This window comes from Mytilus californianus, unplaced genomic scaffold, assembly GCF_021869535.1.
Source record: "Mytilus californianus isolate M0D057914Y unplaced genomic scaffold, xbMytCali1.0.p SCAF_2, whole genome shotgun sequence".
NCBI classification, from domain to species: domain Eukaryota; kingdom Metazoa; phylum Mollusca; class Bivalvia; order Mytilida; family Mytilidae; genus Mytilus; species Mytilus californianus.
Window position 1 is genome coordinate 62,348,971 of NW_026262668.1, and position 20,287 is coordinate 62,369,257.

Sequence of the window (20,287 nt, forward strand, 5' to 3'; positions counted from 1 at the left end):
CAATCGTCATTGGGGTATCTAGTTTAAAAAATGTGTCCGACGACCCGGCCTGCCAACCAAGATGGCCGCCATGGCTAAAAATAGAACATAGGGGTAAAATGTAGATTTTGGCTTATATCTATGAAACTAAAGCATTTACAGCAAATCTGACAATTGGTTACAATGTTCATCAAGTCAAAATCTACCTGCCCTGAAATTTCCAGACAAATCAGAAAACCCGTTGTTGGGTTGGTGCCCCTGAATTGGTAATTCTAAGAAAATTTTGCAGTTTTTGATTATTAACTTCAATATTATTATAGATATAGATTAACTGTAACAGCAATAATGAACAACAAAGTAAGATCTACAAATAAGTCCACATGACCAAAATTGTCAATTGACCCCTTAACGAGTTATTGCCCTGTATAGTCAATTTTTAACAATTATTCTTAAATTTTTGTACATCTTTTACAAAAATCTTCACCTCTGAAACTACTAGGCAAAATAGAATCAATCTTGGCCATAATCATCATTGAGGTATTTAGTTAAAAAAATGTGTCTGATGATCCCGCCCGTCGACCAAAATGGCCGACATGGCTAAAAATAGAACATAGGGGTAAAATGCAGTTTATGGCTTATATCTCTGAAACTAAAGCATTTAGAGCAAATCTGACAATGGTAAAAATGTTCATCAAGTAAAGTTCTATCTCCCCTGATATTTTCAGACGAATCAGACAACCCGTTATTTGGTTGCTGCCCCTGAATTGGTAATTTTAAGAAAATTTTGCAGTTTTTGGTTATTACCTTCCATATTATTATAGACATAGATAAACTGTAAACAGCAATAATGTACAGCAAAGTAAGATCTACAAATAAGTCAACATGACCAAAATGGTCAAATGGCCCCTTAAGGAGTTATTGCCCTTTATAGTCATTTTTTTACAATTTTTCTTAAATTTTTGTCATCTTTTACAAAAATCTTCTTCTCTGAAACTACTGGGCTAAATATAATCAAACTTGGCCACAATCATCATTAGGGTATTTAAATTTAAAAAATGTGTCCGATGACCCCGCTTGCCAACAAAGATGGCCGACATGGCAAAAAATAGAACATATGGGGTAAAATGCAAGTTTTGTCTATTATTCTGATAGCCATTATAAAAAGAGGAAATCTGAAAAGGGTAAAATTGTTCAGAATGTTGAGCTCTTCCAATTATCCATATACGTCAAAACTGTCAGACGATTTCCTGTAGATGTTATTGCCCTTAAATGACAAATTTTACCACTTTTTTTCGATTTTTGCCTATTATCTTGAAAACTATAATAGATAGAGAGAAACTTTGAAATACAAAAATGATTAGAAGGACTAGTTCTACAAATAAGTATTATGGTTGAAATCATCAGTTGACTCCTTAGTAGAGTTATTGCCCTTTGATGCCGATTTGTACAATTTTTTTTGCGTTTTTGTCTTATATCTTAAAACTTATAATAGATAGAAATAAAAACTTAAATATACAAAAATGATCAGCCATACAGGATCTACAATTAAGACAAATGGCGGAAATTGTCCGACGACTCCTTATTGGAGTTATTGCCCTTTAATTACGATTTTTACGGGGTTTTTTTTGTTGCGTTTTGTGTAACCGGGAGACTGGCTACTTGATTGATAATGGTCCTACACCATAAATGTAACCGAGAGACTGGCTACTGGAATGACGATGATAACGAGCTGCAACCCACGACCGGTTGCACAAGTTGGCGATGCAAACGTTAGACAATGACTAGTCACTTGCCTGAGAATACCCGCTTTAACTCCACTGGTAGAATCAGACACAAGTCCTATGCAGTAGTTAACAATTTAATGATTCAGGATGGAATACATGTAAATTTCCAAATTAGGCGGATGTTGTCAGTACGACTGCCTGACTCTCACTGAAGTTAGAATATAGCAAAGTGCTCTCGACCAATGAAAATGTAGGATTTGCTGCCTCTTAATTGTGAAGAATGAATGTAAATCATGTTCTTAGTAAGGGATTATCCTATTATTTGTGTCAACAAAGAGTTTCTATAAATGAGTTACAACTGCCTCGAAGCACATTTATCAGATTGAAAGCATTTTTCACACAGTGATTGAAACTGACTAAAAGTTGAATTGGGAAACAAAAAAAAACTCAAAATTAGTTGAAGTTTACTGGTGCAGTTAAATTGGTACCGTGAATGGTATTATGAAAATATTAATAACTTCAAATTACTAAGAAATTAAACAATATCAAAGTAATGCAAAACTAAAGGCTCTCAAGAGCCTGTGTCGCTCACCTGTATTTACTGATGCTTTGGAAATCATGTAAAATAAGGTTAAAATCATAATTAATAGTATTAGATATTAGATATTATAATGATATCTAAGATAATAACAAAAAACTGCAAAATTTTTGTAAAATTACTAACTCAGGGGCAGCAACCCAACAACGGGTTGTCGGATTCGTCTGAAAATTTCAGGGCAGATAAATCTAAATCTGATGAACATTTTTGCCACCTGTCAGATTTGCTCTAAATGCTTAAGTTTCAGAGATATAAACCAAAAACTGCATTTTACCCCTATGTTCTATTTTCAACAAAGTTGGCCATGATGGTTGGAAGGTGGGATCATCGGACACATCTTTTAAACTAGATACCCTAATAATGATTATGGCCAAGTATGGTTAAATTTGTCTTAGTAGTTTCAGAGAAGAAGATTTTTGTAAAAGATTACAAAAATTTACAAAAAATTGTTAAAAATTGACTATTAAGGGCAATAAAAGGGTCGACTGACAATTTTGGTCATGACGACTTATTTGTAGATCTTACTTTGCTGAACATTATTGCTGTTTACAGTTTATCTCTATCTATAATAATATTCAAGATAATAACCAATAAAATGCTTCGCTGGGCGCAGCTTGATACGACCGCAGAGGTCGAACCCTGAACAGTTGGGGCAAGTATGGACACAACATTCAAGCTTGATACAGCTCTGAATTTGGATTGTGATTAAATATTTGACACAGCATAGGTTTCTGACACAGAAAAAATGTGGTCTAAGAACTTCAATTTTTTTTAATTTACCTATTATGGTCCAATGTCCAAAATCAAAATACATGGTTAGATTCAGCATATCAAAGAACCTCATATATTCAATTTTTGTTGAAATCAAACACAGTTTGATTTTGGACCCCAACTTGGACAAACTTGAAAACTGGTCCCATAATCAAAAATCTAAACACATGTTTAGATTCAGCATATCAAAGTACCCCTAGAATTCAATTTTTGTTAAAATTAAACTAAGTTTAATTTTGGACCCTTTAGACCTTAATGTAGATCGACCAATTTAAAAAAACGGGACCCAAAATTAAAAATCTAAAAACACGGTTAGATTTGGCATATCAAAGAACCCCAATAATTCAATTTTTGATGAAATCAAATAAAGTTTAATTTTGGACCCTTTTGACCTCAATATGAACCAATTTGATAGCAGGCCCACAAATAAAAAATCTAAATACATGGTAAGATTCAGCATATCAAAGAACCCCATATATTTAATTTTTGGTGAAATCAAACAAAGTTTGATTTTGGACCCCAATTTGGACCAACTTGAAAACTGGGCCAAAAATCTAAAATCTAAATACATGTTTAGATTCAGCATATCAAAGAACCCCATATATTCAATTCTTGTTGAAATCAAACAAAGTTTAATTTTGGACCCCAACTTGGACCAACTTGAAAACTGGGCCCATAATCAAAAATCTAAACACATGTTTAGATTCAAGCATATCAAAGAACCCCAAGAATCCAATTTTTGTTAAAATCAAACTAAGTTTAATTTTGGACCCTTTGGACCTTAATGTAGACCAATTTAAAAAACCGGACCCAAAATTAAAAATCTAAATACACGGTTAGATTTGGCATATCAAAGAACCCCAATAATTCAATTTTTGATGAAATCAAACAAAGTTTAATTTTGGACCCTTTTGACCTCAATATGAACCAATTTGATAGCGGGTCCACAAATAAAAAATCTAAATACATGGTAAGATTAAGCATATCAAAGAACCCCATATATTTAATTTTTGGTGAAATCAAACAAAGTTTGATTTTGGACCCCAATTTGGACCAACTTGAAAACTGGGCCAAAAATCTAAAATCTAAATACATGTTTAGATTCAGCATATCAAAGAACCCCATATATTCAATTCTTGTTGAAATCAAACAAAGTTTAATTTTGGACCCCAATTTGGACCAACTTGAAAACTGGGCCAAAAATCAAAAATCTAAATACATGTTTAGATTCAGCATATCAAAGAACCCCATATATTCAATTTTTGTTAAAATCAAACAAAGTTTAATTTTGGACCCTTTGGACCTTAATGTAGACCAATTTGAAAACTGGACACAAAATTAAAAATCTAAATACACGTTTAGAATTGGCATAACAAATAAATAAATGTGGTCAAAGATTTTACAAATCTAATGCGCAATACTGGTCTTCCTTTATAAATATGCATTTCTTTAAACATAATTTAAAAGCAGTGTAAGGGAAGTAACCAAAACGTTGTATTTGGATTACCTCCCTTACACTGTTTTAAATTATCTTAATTGTTCATTAACCATTACTTTATACATAATTTAAAAGCAGTGTAAGGGAGATAATTTCAATGATGTATTTGATTTATCTCCCTTACACTGCTTTAAATTATGTTTTGTACTTAAGTATTTGTCCATTAATGAGGACAACCTTGTTTTTCCCCCTTTTTTGCCCCTTATTCTTAAACGGTTTGAGCAATAACCCCCCAAAGCAAATCCTAACCATCCCTTTGTGGTATGGAAACTTGTAGTATAATTTCAGAGAGATCCATACACCGTTCCACAGTTATTGTCTGGAAACTAGAAAATGCTTATTTTTGGCCCCTTTTTGGCCCCTAAATCCTTAACTGTTGGTACCATAACCCCCAAAATCAATCCCCACCTTCCTTTTGTGGTATTGAACCTTATGGTAAAATTTCATAGAGATCCATTCACTTAAACTAAAGTTAGAGTGCGAAAACTAATGCGTCTTCGGACGACGACGCCGGACGACGACGACGCCGGACGACGACAACGACGACGACGACGACGACGCCAACGTCATACCAATATACGACCACAAAATTTGTTTTGCGGTCGTATAAAAACTGCAAAATTTCTTTAAATTTACCAATTCAGGGGCAGCAACCCAACAACAGGTTGTCAGATTTGACTGAAAATTTCAGGGCAGATAGATCTTGACCTGATAATCAGTTTTACCCTTGTCAGATTTACTCTAAATGCTTTGGTTTCAGAGATATAAGCCAAAATCTACATTTTACCCCTATGTTCTATTTTTAGCAATGGCGGCCATCTTTGTTGGTTGGCGGGGTCATCGGACACATTTTTTAAAAAAGATACCCTAATGATGATTGTGGCCAAGTTTGGTTAAATTTGGCCCAGTGGTTTCAGAGGAGAAGATTTTTGTAAAAAGCTAACGACGACGGACGACGACGACGCCGACGCCGCCGACGACGCCGACCCCGCCGACGACGACGACGGACGACGGACGACGGACGCCAAGTGATGAGAAAAGCTCACTTGGCCCTTCGGGCCAGGTGAGCTAAAAAGGAAACAAAAAGCTTTAAGATAAAATAACCTAAATCTTTCGCTTTCCAAAACTTTGATTACTGGATCAGCGGTTGGGAAGAATAGTTATTTCCAATATTCCGATAAAAAAAAAACCTGGAACTTAATTTAAGTTTTGAGCATATTAAAAACTTTTAAAGGCATTTTATTTGAATGTTTCCCTGGCATAATGAAATAGTATTTGATGTAAAAAGCCGGACCAAAATATTGGTTGTGAAATCAAATTTAGTTGTTACTAAAATGTATTAATTGATTTAAACTGTAAATTAAAAAAGAACTATTCCTCACTAAAACATAACATGATTTACATTTATACTCACAATCAGGAAACACATACAATTCCTACCTATTCTTTGTACTGTTTTGTCACGTAATATCTATAACGCATTTTCTTTTTAAATATTTCCCAAATGATAAGTAAGTCCTTACATCACTAAAACTAATCCATAACTGACATGCCGAAAAAGGAAGTCATGCATCAGTTATAAACATTGCACTGACAATGAAACTAATTCTTGAATACAACCAATCAAGAGATCATTTGAGCCTTGAGCACTTTACAATATTCTAAGTTTGTAAGAGAATGATAATCCCTTACTTCATGATAAGTAATCGCTAACGCTCGTACTTAATCATGAAGAAAGGGATTATCATTCTCTTACATATTCTTAGAACTTCAGAAAGCATATTTAAATCAAGAACTTACAAGGTTACAATTTCATAATAGAAACGAGATTACCGAATGACAATGAACTAATACAATTAGCACTTAAAGGATTAACAAAAGAATATAACAAAAATCTGTCGCTTGAGTTTTAGGCTGAATAGCGCTAATTGCAATGACTAAAGGATTAATTATTCTTTACGTAAGAAAACTTAATAATTATGTAAAGCTATGACTTTATCTATTATTTATCAAAAGTATTACATTGAAACAAATTTCTGTCTTAGTGAAAACATACTGACACTTAATTGTTACTTATAACACAATAAGCTTCATAAAGAAAAATCGTTACATGTTAAAAAAAGTACTTTGAAAAACAATATTGCAAATAAAATGATTTCCATACAATAATAATTAGTATAACAATATAATAACAATTCATGACCGAACAGTTTGTCAGTGAAAGTTCAAAAATATCAGATTAATGAAAAATACACTTTTAAAATAGTTCCAAATGAAGGTGCACAATTTACACAAAGTATCGCTATCACAGATGCCTTATATAATAAAAACTATGATAGATAGATAGACACTTAAATAATCAAAAATGATAAGCAAGACAAGACCTACTAACAAGTCAAATTTTTCTGATATAATTAGTAGACTGTTACCCTTTATAGGAGTTTTTTTTACCCTCTTTTGTGTTTGGAGCAAAAGCTAAATAAGATCATGAAGATAGAGAGAAACTAAACAGACTTCAATAATCAGCAACATAAGATACAAAAAAAAAATAGAGATTTTTGTCATTAATTCTATTCTCGTCTACAATGTTGGAGAGTGTCCCTTGTTGAATATGCATATACACATTAGACCAAGGTGAGCGACACAGGCTCTTGCGAGCCTCTAGTTCTATATATTATTGTTTTTTTTAATTGTTTTAAGAAAAAAATCATTAATATTGTAACTGATTTTCACTTATTTCATGTGTTCTTGCTCTAATCAACATGATTTTACGACAACAGTAGTTTATATATATGATAGCCTCTATTCTTATTTTACGATCATCACGATTTCACAATAACAGTAGTTTATATATGATGCCCCTCTATTCTTATTTCACATTGTAAAATCATATGGACAAGAGCAAGTAACTTTATTTACAAAACCTGGAAGTTATTTAGAATAAAATTTCTTCCTTCATGACCCCAGTCACTACCTTTAGAACCTAAAAAATGTCATAAATAGGTGTTGAATGTCCTGCAAAGAGATATATGAAAATTGACTCAAACACTTATCAAGACGTATTTTATGTTTAGACATTTCAGGTGATGTTAAGGTCGAATTCACCGTTCAAACCATGATACATATCAATTTACTAGTGGCGTACCCCTAAGTGAACGACAGCTCCACATTATTGTTTTTCTTATTTCAAAGATTTGTCAAGAATGTGTCCATAGTACACGAATGCCCCACTCGCACTATCATTTTCTATGTTCAGTGGACCGTGAAATTGGGGTCAAAACTCTAATTTGGCATTAAAATTAGAAAGATCATATCATAGGGACCATGTGTACTAAGTTTCATGTTGATTGGACTTCAACTTCATCAAAAACTACCTTGACCAAAAACTTTAACCTCAAGCGGGACAGACGGACGAACGGACGGACGAACGAACGAACGAACGGACGCACAGACCAAAAGACATAATGCTCTTCTACTGTCGTAGGTGGGGCATAAAAAACAATAGACATAAGGGTCGAAACAAACTTCATATTCTCCGCTCTATCTAACCAGGGTGGTAATATTGCTTTTACAATACATGCAAAAAACGTTCTTTACACATATCTGGTCAACAATACAAAATAACTTATTTTATACTTATTTTAGATAGTCTCTTTAAATTTCAGCGTAAAAGTAAGTTAAAAATTTAATAAATTATTAAAAAAAAACAATGTTTAACAACTTTCATAGGCAAACTGGGAGTTGCCCTATGACGGTTTTTGGTGATTCTTTTAATTCCATTTTTTGCATTATCGTTCCAAATGTATTATTCCTCTTTGGTTGCCCAATGTTTAGCTCAGAGCGTTCCTGAAGAAGTTTCATACAACACGACACATTCATCGACTTCAGTGATTCAACCCTGACATACTACTATTATGAACTATTTTCTTAAATTTCAGTACATCCAACTTTTATATCCACACGATATTTTTTAACATAATGAGAAACATAAGTAGCTACCCACACCATAATCCACATGACTATACCATCCGCTAATATTATATAAGCAAACCATATTGAACCGTTATTATCCATTAAATATCCAATCAAAATCGGGTTAAGCATAGATCCTAATGACGCCGTAATTAATAAAAGTGATGACACTTTTCCAGCAACAGTTAGAAAATCTTGCGTCCATAAAAATATTGATGGAAAGAAAACAGATGCGGTAAATCCCATAACTGGAAAAAATATCCAAATTCCTATATCAAAAGCAAACATTGTGGACACAAAAAGTCCAATCATAGCTAAGAGAAAAACGTTAATGTAATAGCGTAATAAGTTTGAAGCTTTCAATCTTTGGCCGATAAAAATAGCACTTATACGACCACAAGCAAATGATGCCCAATAAAGAGAAGTTATGTATGATCCACTTTTTTTCGTCCATCCAAGCTGAACCACAACAAATGTAGTAAATAGTCCAAAAAATGTATCTTCCATTCCTTGGTCGATTCCTAAGAAAAGGCACATTAAAAAAAGAATACTAAATTTTATACGGTTAGGCAATTCCGCTTTTTTATCCATTTGTTTCGACTTCTCTTCCTTGTATGTTTTATTGTTGGTAAAACACATGAACAGAAATGATATCGCAAGCATGAAACAGAGGCCTGCTGAAATCAGATATGCTTTGTACAGTACTGAACGTCTTTGAATGTGCTCAGTATTGTTTCTATCATGTAAATCAGCATTATATGTCATGTTAGAATTGTTAGCCGTCTGTAAAGCATACTGCACTTTCGAAAAATCAGTGCTGTTTTCTATGAATAAAATAGAAGGTAAACTTGATGTTGATAACAAACTAGTATTTTGGTAGATGGTTAAATTTAGATTTTCGTCCATTTGTGTGCTAGGAAGATCCTGCATTAGAAACGGCGCTGTTGCTATTGGAGACAAAAACCCACCAACAGCAAACATGAGATGTATGGCATGTAGATATGACTGTATTCCCTTCTCGTGTTTAAAGTTGGAAATAAACACAGAATTTCCGGCTGTTAGAAAAAAAATGTTGTTGTACTGCAAATAATTATTAAAAAGTGCGATATTACGTACGGCGAATAAAGTGGAAAACGGTGATTAGGAAAATACTTTTTTGTCTGTTAGAAAATAAAATAACTTTTCCGCAGCGAGTGTACAATAAAGCTTTGCCATCATGTTACAAGCAATTAAAATGTTTTAATTAATTATGTTAAATAAAGCGTCACATTTGAAGAAGTATCCTAGCTTTATAAAATTATGGGGAAAATATAATAATTAAATCATATTACACTTCATATGTATTTTATACTAGAAAATTAGAATTCTCACCTGTATCGAGAACGCCATAACCAAAACCCTTCACTATATGCATAGAAACCATTACTCCATAAAGAGAGCACCACGGAATCGCCGCAGATGTGACACCGAGAGCGGTATTTCCAAGGAAAATCAGCAAGAACGGGTTCATCCGCTGGTATATAGCTCCACTGACAATTGCTCCTATCAGATAGCCAATAAAAACCGACGTCAGAAAAAACAAAGCTTCCTCTAGTCTACTATTAGTTATCTCTTTCAGGTCCAGCAGCGAAGGACTTAATTGTCCAATAACCCAACCCTAAAATACATTTCATTCCAGTTTCTAATGACATTTTGTTTGCTCTAACACACGTAGGAACATATTATTAAACAAACCACTAACACCAAAGACGGCATTGCATATAGAATGTTTCGTTTCTTGCATGGTTTAATTAACCACATCCAAATTTTCTCCGTCAAAGTTAACCTTTGAACTTAGGCAATTTTAAATGTTCTATTTTAGATCCCTTTTAATTTAGGTTCTGAGATACAGTTATCATCTGCATCTTATAAATACCAACTGAGGAGAGGTCATCGCTCGTTTTATTCTGTGTTTATAAACATGACACATAAACTATATATTTATTAGTTTTACACATCAGCAAACAAAAAATACAAATCTTATAACTGATTATTGCAATTCATCCCTTGGAAAATATTACATGAGATTTTTTTCTATCTGTGCCATGGTTTGCCTTCTAATAATTTCAACTAATCATAATTAAAATCAATAATTTAATCTAACAGTGTAGTAAATTCAAAACTCACCAGAATGCCGCTAGACATACAAAGGAAAATCCATAATATAAATTTACGCCTGAAATCATCATCTTTCACTAATCTTTCCCTTAATGACTGTTTTGTGTTTGATGTTGCATCATCTTCTTGATTCTTTATGTCATTGTCAATCAATACATTTTGTTCATGTATTGTATCAGCTGTTGTAATATGTGCACTGCTAATGAGTACATTATCCTCTGATGGTATTTCAGCTGGTGGCATACAGACACCTTGACCAAAATAATCATTCTTCTGCATTCCTGTATATGCTTAATAAAACATAATTATCAATTTAACAAATTAAAGTTTATAATTCTTTTAATACGACAAAATTTGCAACTATGAATATACTGTATTCACGAAAATTTGGATGCTTCTTTGACTGTTTCAATCGTTATAATTGTGATTTCACGTAAGTATCCCATATACAAAACATAGAATAAGTCACAAATACATGGGCAAAAACCAATACTAATCATTATTTTTTTTAAAGCAGTCACTAATATGGAACGCCACAGCTGCCTTATGATAACGATAATCATATCATTAAGGGTTGAAATATAACGTGAAGCAAATTTTCTATACTATTACGACATTTGACTATTCTACTCTGTCAATTTGTTATTTCACTAAGATAAATTTATATACTATAAAGACGTTTTGATATAACAAGGAGCTACCGTTTCATACTATTCTGTCATTTTACTTGGTCATGAAGACATTCTTGAAACTATGAAGACATCTTGATGTAACATGGAGCTACCTTTTCATACTATTCTTTCATTTCACTATACTACTATGCGATATTGCTAGACCATGAAGATACATTTTATACTATAAAGACATCTTAATATAACATTGAACACCTTTTTCATACTATTTTGTCACCTCAGTATACTAATATGTCATGTTACTATCTTATTACGATAAATCTGTATACTATACAATCATCTTGATATAACATGGAGCAACTTTTTCATACTATTCAGTCATATTACTATCTTATGAAGACATATTTAAATATCAAGGTACCAGATTCTTATACCACGAGGTGTCATTTATATACCAGTAGACTATTTGATTACACTACAAGACCATTTCATTGTAATATCAGAAGACAATTCTATAAGTAGCGGCGAAATATCATATTTCATATATTTTATTTTTTTTTTTATTCTGTGTTTTCAGAAATTCCAGTATGACCACATCAAGTTAATTTGTAGATGATCATCCACCTGTTTTAAGCAAGTGGGGTGGATGGGAAAATTCTATTAATTCTTAATTCTTAACAATCTCTAGGAAATTTACATTATTTCTCCAAATACAAATTAAAGAATTGAAGAAAGTGTTCATGGGACACAGATGCCCCCGCTTCCACATACTTTCTAAAGGAGCATAACTCTTGAACGGTAAAAGATGCAAACACCCAAATTCGAACTTGATCTGTATATTGTGGTTAAAAGCATTGTGTATAAGTTTCTAATCATTCGGCCAAGCCAAACTAAAGTTCGAGTACGGAAACCAATTTCGTGACGTATGTACGGACGGACGGACGTACGGACGTTCGTACGGACAGATAGACAGGGTTAACACTTAATGTCCCCTTCGCCTAGCGGTTGGGGCATACACATAATATTTACTTTTAACAAAGTTTGGCTGTTCCCGAATAACTTTAAACTGTACTCAGTTCTTTGTGGTAATGGTCTCAAGGTCTCTATAATTTTTGGTGAAATATTAACCTTTCGTTTTAGTTCAATGGACTTTATTCATTAAAAAAGGGGGGTTTCACGTTGCGCAGTATCTTGAGAATGCCTTGCTTGATTCACTTCGAGCTTTACACTGTTTTTTTAATGATAGTCTTATGCTCTGTATAATTTTTTGTTAAATTTTGATTTTTCCTTCCAGAGTTATGGACTTTTTCATATAAAAAGGGGGAGGCAATTTTTCACATGTCACACTTGTATCTTGAGAATGTCTTGCTTCATTAACTTCACTATAAAAAGTTGTTTGTCATGGCAGTCTTATGGTCTGTATAATTCTTGGTGAAATTTCTATTTTTCCTTCCAGAGTTATTGACTTTATTCATTTAAAAAGGGTTGAGACAATTTTTAACATGTCACACTACATCTTAAGAATGTCTTGCTTAATTTTAATTCCAAGATGCAGTTTACAAATTCAACAGCATAAAGGCCTTTATTGGAAGTTTTTTGATTCAGCCATGCTGGATCTATGTGATCACTCCGGATTAGGAGATGGTGCAAAATTCTAAGAAATATAATGAAAAAAATTGTGTGTTTCTATGAATTACAGAAACTTTATACACCATTTTAATCATCAACTGCCAACTTTAAATATGTTATTTGTCCTTAAATTAAGAAAAGATTGGGCGAACAGCTTCTTTATTTTAGATATACACTTGCATATAGTTCCTTTGTAAATAAAAAATTAAGTTAAATTGCCATTTATTAATTAATGTGGAAAATGTGATTTATCAAATTTAAGCAGTTGATTAGAATAATGAAAGTGTGTTATCAGTATCTTATGTTCCTGTAAGCCATTGAATAAAATTTGGTTCAAGTTATGTATTGATATCAGAGTTGATTCCCACACTTTTTTGAAATGCTATTATTCCCATTCTTTCATAAGACAAATAAGAGTATTGATACAATACCAGTATGATAGACAACTGTCACTATTTTCAAACAATAACACTCAAATGTGTAAGTATTAATTGGATTCAACTCCACTCAACTACAATTGTAATTGACCTTAGTTAATATATCATGACAATTGATAATCATACTGGTATTGAGGTCAATAATTTATGCATTCAATTTATTACACATCTAACTTAATATACAAAATCTTGACCTCAATAATGTACCTATTATTTATTTGATCAACACTACATAGAATGATTCTGTTAATTTTGTGAAAGCTGACTGATTAATAAGATGTGGGTTTTTTTTCAAAGAAAAGACTAAAAATAAAATATGTATAAAAAAACAGATTTTATTTCACTTGTAAAATATTCTGACATAAGTTAATAACTAAGGTCTATTTAAGTTACAATTATTAGTAATTTGGTTGAAACAATAAACACAATTGCATAACTCTTATCTGAGCATTTTCTGGAATAAATGTATTTGTATATTCCCTATTATCCTGCTGTTTAACAGTACTAAGTAATTGAATTTAACTCAGCATTAGGTTTTTGTACATGTATATTTGAATACAGGAAATGTATTTTCCCCTTAAAGGAGAAAGAACACCAATTTAGACAAAGATAGTTATCTATTTTTGTGGTTGTTGAGAAAGTGTATTTTTAATGCCTTTTTAGGAAATAACTAAGCCAATTATAATTAATGGCATATGAAAAATATTGAAGATTTTCTTTAACATTCTTCTCAAAATCATTTCAAATATTTCTAAAAAAAAAAGAAGATGCTAAAAAATCTGACAGTGTCTTCAATTGAAAAACCAAAAAAATGTGCATCAATATTGCAAAATTCTCCATCTTTGGGTAATAGAATAGAAATTTTACAGTAACATTATGGAAATGAGAATAACAAAAGAAATATTGAAAATATGGTCAGAAAAAATATCAGAATAGCTACAAAATTGGCTGGATCACAACATCCATGATGCTTTGGTTAATAGCCATTTCGCCACCCATACATCTTCAACCACCCAACTTTGTTTACAGAAAATTTTATTTGTATGTCCCTGTCGCTAGACGAAGAGGCATCAAGTGTTACCCCTGTCCATCCATCCGTCCGTCCTTCCGTACGTACGTACATATGTCTCGAAATTGGTTTCTGTGCTCGAACTTATATACAATGCTTATAACCACAATATACAGATCAAGTTCGAATTTGGGTTTTGCATCTTTTACGGCTCATGGGTTATGCCCCTTTAAAACTTTGAAATTTTCAATTTTTGTGGTTTCCGTGCTTATTTGAAACTTATACACAATGATTATTACCACAATATATAGATCAAGTTTGAATTTGGGTATTGTAACTGTTACCGTTCAAGAGCTATGCCCCTTAAGAACGTATGTGGAAGCGGGGGCATCTGTGTCCCATGGACACGTTCTTCAATTCTTTAATTTATATTTTGGAGAAATAATATAAATTTCCTTGAGATTGTTAAGAATTAAAAATTAATAGAATTTTCCAACCCGCCTCACTTGCTTAAAACAGGTGGATAATCATCTACAAATTAACTTGATGTGGCCATACTGGAACTTACTGAAAACACAGAATAAAAAAAAAATTAAAATATATGGAATATGAACTTACTGAAAACACAGAATACAAAATATAATTGAAAAATATGAAATATAATATTTCGCCGCTATTTATAGAATTGTCTTCTGATATTACAATGAAATGGTCTTGTAGTGTAATCAAATAGTCTACTGGTATATAAATGACACCTCGTGGTATAAGAAATTGGTAGCTTAATATTAAATAAAGGCAACAGTACATGTAGTATACCGTTGATATTAAAATATGTCTTGATAAGATAGTAATATGACAGAATAGTATAAAAAAGTTGCTCCATGTTATATCGAGATGATTGTATAGTATACAAATTTATCGTAATAAGATAGTAACATGACATAATAGTATGACAAAGTTGCTCTATGTTATATAAATATGTATCATATACTTAGAGTAAATGACTTATAATTTTTACAGTATGATAATAGCATTAAATTTACGTGAATTCAATATTTTACGAAATGGTGTTTAGTGGGCTGATATGAAAAATTTATCACATGCCTCCAGCTATTATCACATGCCTTTCCGTAACGTTATCGCATGGCATTCCGGCGTTACTCGGAAAATTCCGGAAAATACACCTTAATGGTACGTTTTCAGTGAAAAACATATAAAAGTAGGGTACAAAACAATTATTAGGAAACAGGAAAATATATTATGTTAAAGATTATTTGGTTTCTTTGGACTTCTTAAATATATTTTTTTGAGGAAAAATACTCAGAAGGGTAATTTATTATATAAGACCTATTGTAAGCGCCTGAAATTCAAAGCATAGTAGTTTCGCCATTCTTTTTTAAATTATAATAATAGACGTCGTTGGCTATAAAGAAGGCGATAAGTACTACAATGCTATGAGGCCACCAACATAAGAGAATCAACAAATTTTACCAAAAACTCTAATTAGCATACAGCTTGATATTGTATTGCTTGTTATTGTTTTACTTGTACATATCTTCATATTTATTATCAAAACTTTACCATTTAATGTTGGGTGACGAATAAGGCCCTTATCATACTTACCCTTCAAAGCTTGAAATAGTGGATTGACATAATCTATTTGTGGGAGATCGTTTTTATGTTGACATAATCATGTATTTTTGTTTTATGATCATAGTATGTATGTTTATACTTGTTTTACAATTCTTTTAGAAACCATACAACTAATGATAATTTTTTAAAATGCCAACAGTATTTTGTCTTTTTTTCTTTTTCATTGTCTAGTATAAATAGTCAACAAACCTCAAAACAAATATTAGAAGTTTGTTCCTGACGCTGCTCATTGTTTTAAGTAGTGAATTATTTTTGGCTAAGTATTCATAACTTTTCTATATATTATATTCAGACTTGGGAGGATAAAAAACTTAGAATGTGGTAATGACATATCCATTAAAGAAGACCATAGATTGAACTTTAGTAAATTGTCACGTTTTGTTTTGCTGTTTAATCAGGTTGCTGTCTAAATTAATAATGTATATTTTACATCTATAAAATAATTCGTAGAAATTCTAACATTTTTCTATGTTGTGATGTTCCACTATTGTTTCAGATAAGGGTGAAGGTTTGGTACCATTAAAACGTTTACACCCGCTGCAATTGTTTGCACCTGTCCTAAGTCAGGAATCTGATGTTCAGTAGTTGTCGTTTGTTGATGTGGTTCATAAGTGTTTCTCGTTTCTCGTTTTTTATATAGATTAGACCGTTGGTTTTCCCGTTTGAATGGTTTTACACTAGTAATTTTGGGGCCCTTTGTAGCTTGCTGCTCGGTGTGAGCCAAGGCTCCGTGTTGAAGATCGTACTTTGACCTATAATGGTTCACTTTTATAAATTTTGACTGGGATGGAGGGTTGTCTCATTGGCACTCATACCACATCTTCTTATGTCTAATTAAAATATGTTAGCATACATGTATAATTGCTTTATCCTCTGAGAATAGTTTTTGTTTCTTCTTATATTCCCGTTAATATATATATTTTTTAGTCTTCTGTTCTTCAACGTCTTCTATCTCGATAGGACGAGCTAGGGAGATCTAAACAATATCCAACCCAGCCCAACGATCTTGGGGTGTGTGTTGGGGCACTTATTAAGTAATGAGTGGAAGGGATGAGTCGCTGGGAGAGGTCACTATTTGAAGCTTCATTATATTTGATGAGGTCGAGAAATTTAGGTGAAATATAAGACAAGGTTGATAAATAAATCTGAAACTAGAGACTGTATATATATGTCTCTAAAATCACTGTCGTAAATGTTTAGGATATTTGTCAAAACTATTTCTCATGTTTATCTCCCTATGAAATAGTGTAACAATCATCGGATAGCTATATGTAGGTATATTTACTATTTGCAAAATATATATGATAGCTAGGGTATCTAACTACATGTATGTTTTTTTTTATTCAATATATATATATATATATATGAAAAGGGTGGGGTTTTGGATGTCTCAGCTGCTCATCCCTACCACAGAAAGGTCAAAGTGCCGCCGCCACCGCCCCTTGAGATAAAGATTTCTGTGTAAATTAATATTATTTGAAAAGAAATTATGTGGATATCTCCGTTTTATCAGTAATGTTTTTGTTGCCTTAGAATTATCTTACTGAGCATGAATAAATATAACCTAAGAAAAAACCTTTTCCTAACAGTTTTCTTATTTTTTTCATGTATGAAATGTACGTTACAGAAGAGACATATACACATGTGTATATATGTCTCTGGTTACAGTGAGTGACTGGATTGAATGTGAAATAATCACGTGTGTGTTTACAAAACTTACAGAGATTCGGCTATTTATAGATCAGTATTACCTGTGTACCGATATGCATGATTGGTTACCAGGGCAAAATCTATTTACTAAAATAAAGAGTTAGGCGAACAATTAAAATATTATGAGAAACTTTTTACCTCAGGGGGTTGGAACCAAGAAGCTGGGGAAAAAATTACTACAAAATGTAAACAAAACTCTCTCTGAAGCAGAAAAACGTTTATGTGATAGCGAAATTTCGAAAGATGAAATATTTAAAGCAATTAAACTAATGAAAAGTGATAAATCACCAGGGGAAGATGGCATAACTGCAGAATTTTATCAAGAGTATTGAAATTTGATACAAAATGAACATACGCAAATATTAAAAGAAACGTTTTTTGATAAAACGCTTTCCGAATCGCAGAGACTTGGGATGACAACCGCACTATATAAAGGTGGGGAGAGGGAGGATATTAAGAACTGGCGACAAATAACTTTATTAAATGTAGACTACAAAATTTGCTCAATTGGAAATTGTTCTACCAACAATTATAGAAACGGACCAAAAAGGGTTTGAAAGGGCAGAAATATTTGCGCGATTCTAATAGAATGCTTCAAGATATTTTTGAATATATAGAAATGGAAAATGAGGAAGGATCCATAATTTTCCTGGACCAAACAAAAGCTTTTGATTATGCAGAATGGGAATGGTTAGATGCATGTTTAAAAAAAATTCAATTTGGGGAAATCTTTAGAGATGGGGTTAAAGTGTTACTAAAAAATGCTAAAAGTTGTTTACTGACTAACGGTTTTCAATCAAGCTTTATCCCTATTTCTAGATCAATCCGTCAGGGCTGTCCAATATCGCCTATGCTATACATTTTATTAGCAGAGCCGATTGCAGCCACAATTAGGACTTATCCAAAAATTCAAGGAATTCACTTACCTAGCCCCAATACAGATATTGAAAAAAAAGAGGTTAAAATAAACATGTTTGCAGTTTTTTAATAGAACAGAGGAATCTATCGAGGAAACATTTAAGGTTTTAGAAATATACGAGAAAGCATCATGAGCTAAAATAAATTACGAAAAGACTGTAGGGGTATATTTGGGTCGTTGGAAAATCAAAACTCCAAAATATAAAATAAATTAGGTGGTCAAGTGAACCAATTAAAGAATTGGGAGTAATGCATGGATACAGTGTTAATATAGAAGCTATATGGTTGGAAAAAAATTAAGAAAATTAAGGCGTGTCTTGAGGTTTGGAAATCTCGTGACCTAACATTCAAGGGCAAGGTGCTAATATTAAAATCATTGATTATATCTAAAATAGGGTTTGAAATTGAAATGCGAGGAATACCTGAAAAAATATAAAAAAGAAATAAACAACATCATGTGGAATTTTATATGGGAGGGAAAAGTAAATTTCATTAAAAGGGGCGTGTGTTGCTTACCAGTAGAGGAAGGGGGAATGGGTATGATCAACATAGACTCGTTTGTTAAATCTAAACAAATCAAAAGCATGCAAAAGATATTAAGATCAGAAAACGATAACTGGAACACGATAGCCAAATCGTGGTTACAGAAATTTGATATTAAATATAATTGTGAATTTTTTTTAGCAAAATGTTCTGATTTACGAGGATTGCAAATGGAAAATTTTCCAAAATTTTATCTTGATTTACTAAAAACATGGTCTAAATTCTTCAGTTTACAAAGCCCAATAAATGGAAACGATATCCTAAATCAACAATTATTTGGAAACATAAAAATTCAATACAACAGAAAACCTATTTTATTCGCAAACTTTGGAAAAAGTGGAATACATACAATTAAAGATATTTAGGACGAAAAAACGAAAAATATCAAAAGCGACAACTTTATATACATCATCCTTAAAGATAAAAGAAACTGGATTTCGGAAGGATCAAGATTGAAATTAGCTATTCCAAAATCGTTTAAGGACAGGCTAAAAGACGTCAACCTACATCCCGAACCACAAAAAAATGGTTATTATGTTAAAAATACTTTTGAATTTTACGATAAACGGAAGAAGTAAGTAATCCCAAGTGAAATATCTTTGAAATTAATCCAATATTCGTTAAACTTAAATATAGTTCCAAACTGTGAAATAAAATGGAATATTCAGTATAATTCGGAATTACCTTGGAAAAATATATGGAGAACTTTAAATAAAAATATGTCCCCTCTAGGAAAGCAAATCAAATTAGCTGGAAAATTGTACATAACATTATCTATACGGAGCAAAAACTGTTTAGAATGGGCAAATCCATTAATGGTAAATGACATTTTTGTAAAACAGGAAACGAAACCCTCACACATCTTTTTCACAACTGTTATATCATAAAGGTTGTTTGGGAACATATTTTTTAAGGCTTTTAAAATGTATAATGTGCTGAATAATACAGCAGATATCCCAATGAAGGCAGAAAGTATCATACTAGGAATGTACGATAACAATAAAAATAAAATAATGTCATAACCAATACCATTATGAATACAGTTAAATGTGTTATT

The 20,287-nt window shown here is 32.1% G+C and overlaps 2 protein-coding genes across 4 annotated transcripts in view; both read right to left on the reverse strand.

Moving 5' to 3' along the window:
• The window catches only part of LOC127729014 (tyrosine protein-kinase src-1-like), a 149,587-nt gene that overhangs the window by 60,439 nt on the left and 68,861 nt on the right, over positions 1 to 20,287 (reverse strand). The gene's annotated exons all lie outside the window — the stretch shown is intronic.
• LOC127730178 (sodium-dependent glucose transporter 1-like) overlaps positions 1,824 to 20,287 on the reverse strand; it is a 55,519-nt gene continuing 37,055 nt past the window's right edge. For 2 of the 3 annotated variants that reach the window (XM_052238441.1, XM_052238439.1), the window contains exons 2-4: positions 10,709 to 10,989; positions 9,914 to 10,199; positions 1,824 to 9,597 (exon numbers count right to left, since the gene is read on the reverse strand). In XM_052238441.1, coding sequence (XP_052094401.1) covers positions 8,498 to 9,597; positions 9,914 to 10,199; positions 10,709 to 10,978 — 1,656 coding nt within the window. In that variant the 5' untranslated portion in view covers positions 10,979 to 10,989 and the 3' untranslated portion in view covers positions 1,824 to 8,497. The remainder of the gene's footprint in view (positions 9,598 to 9,913; positions 10,200 to 10,708; positions 10,990 to 20,287) is intronic. The other variant, XR_007994989.1, reaches the window with a different exon arrangement.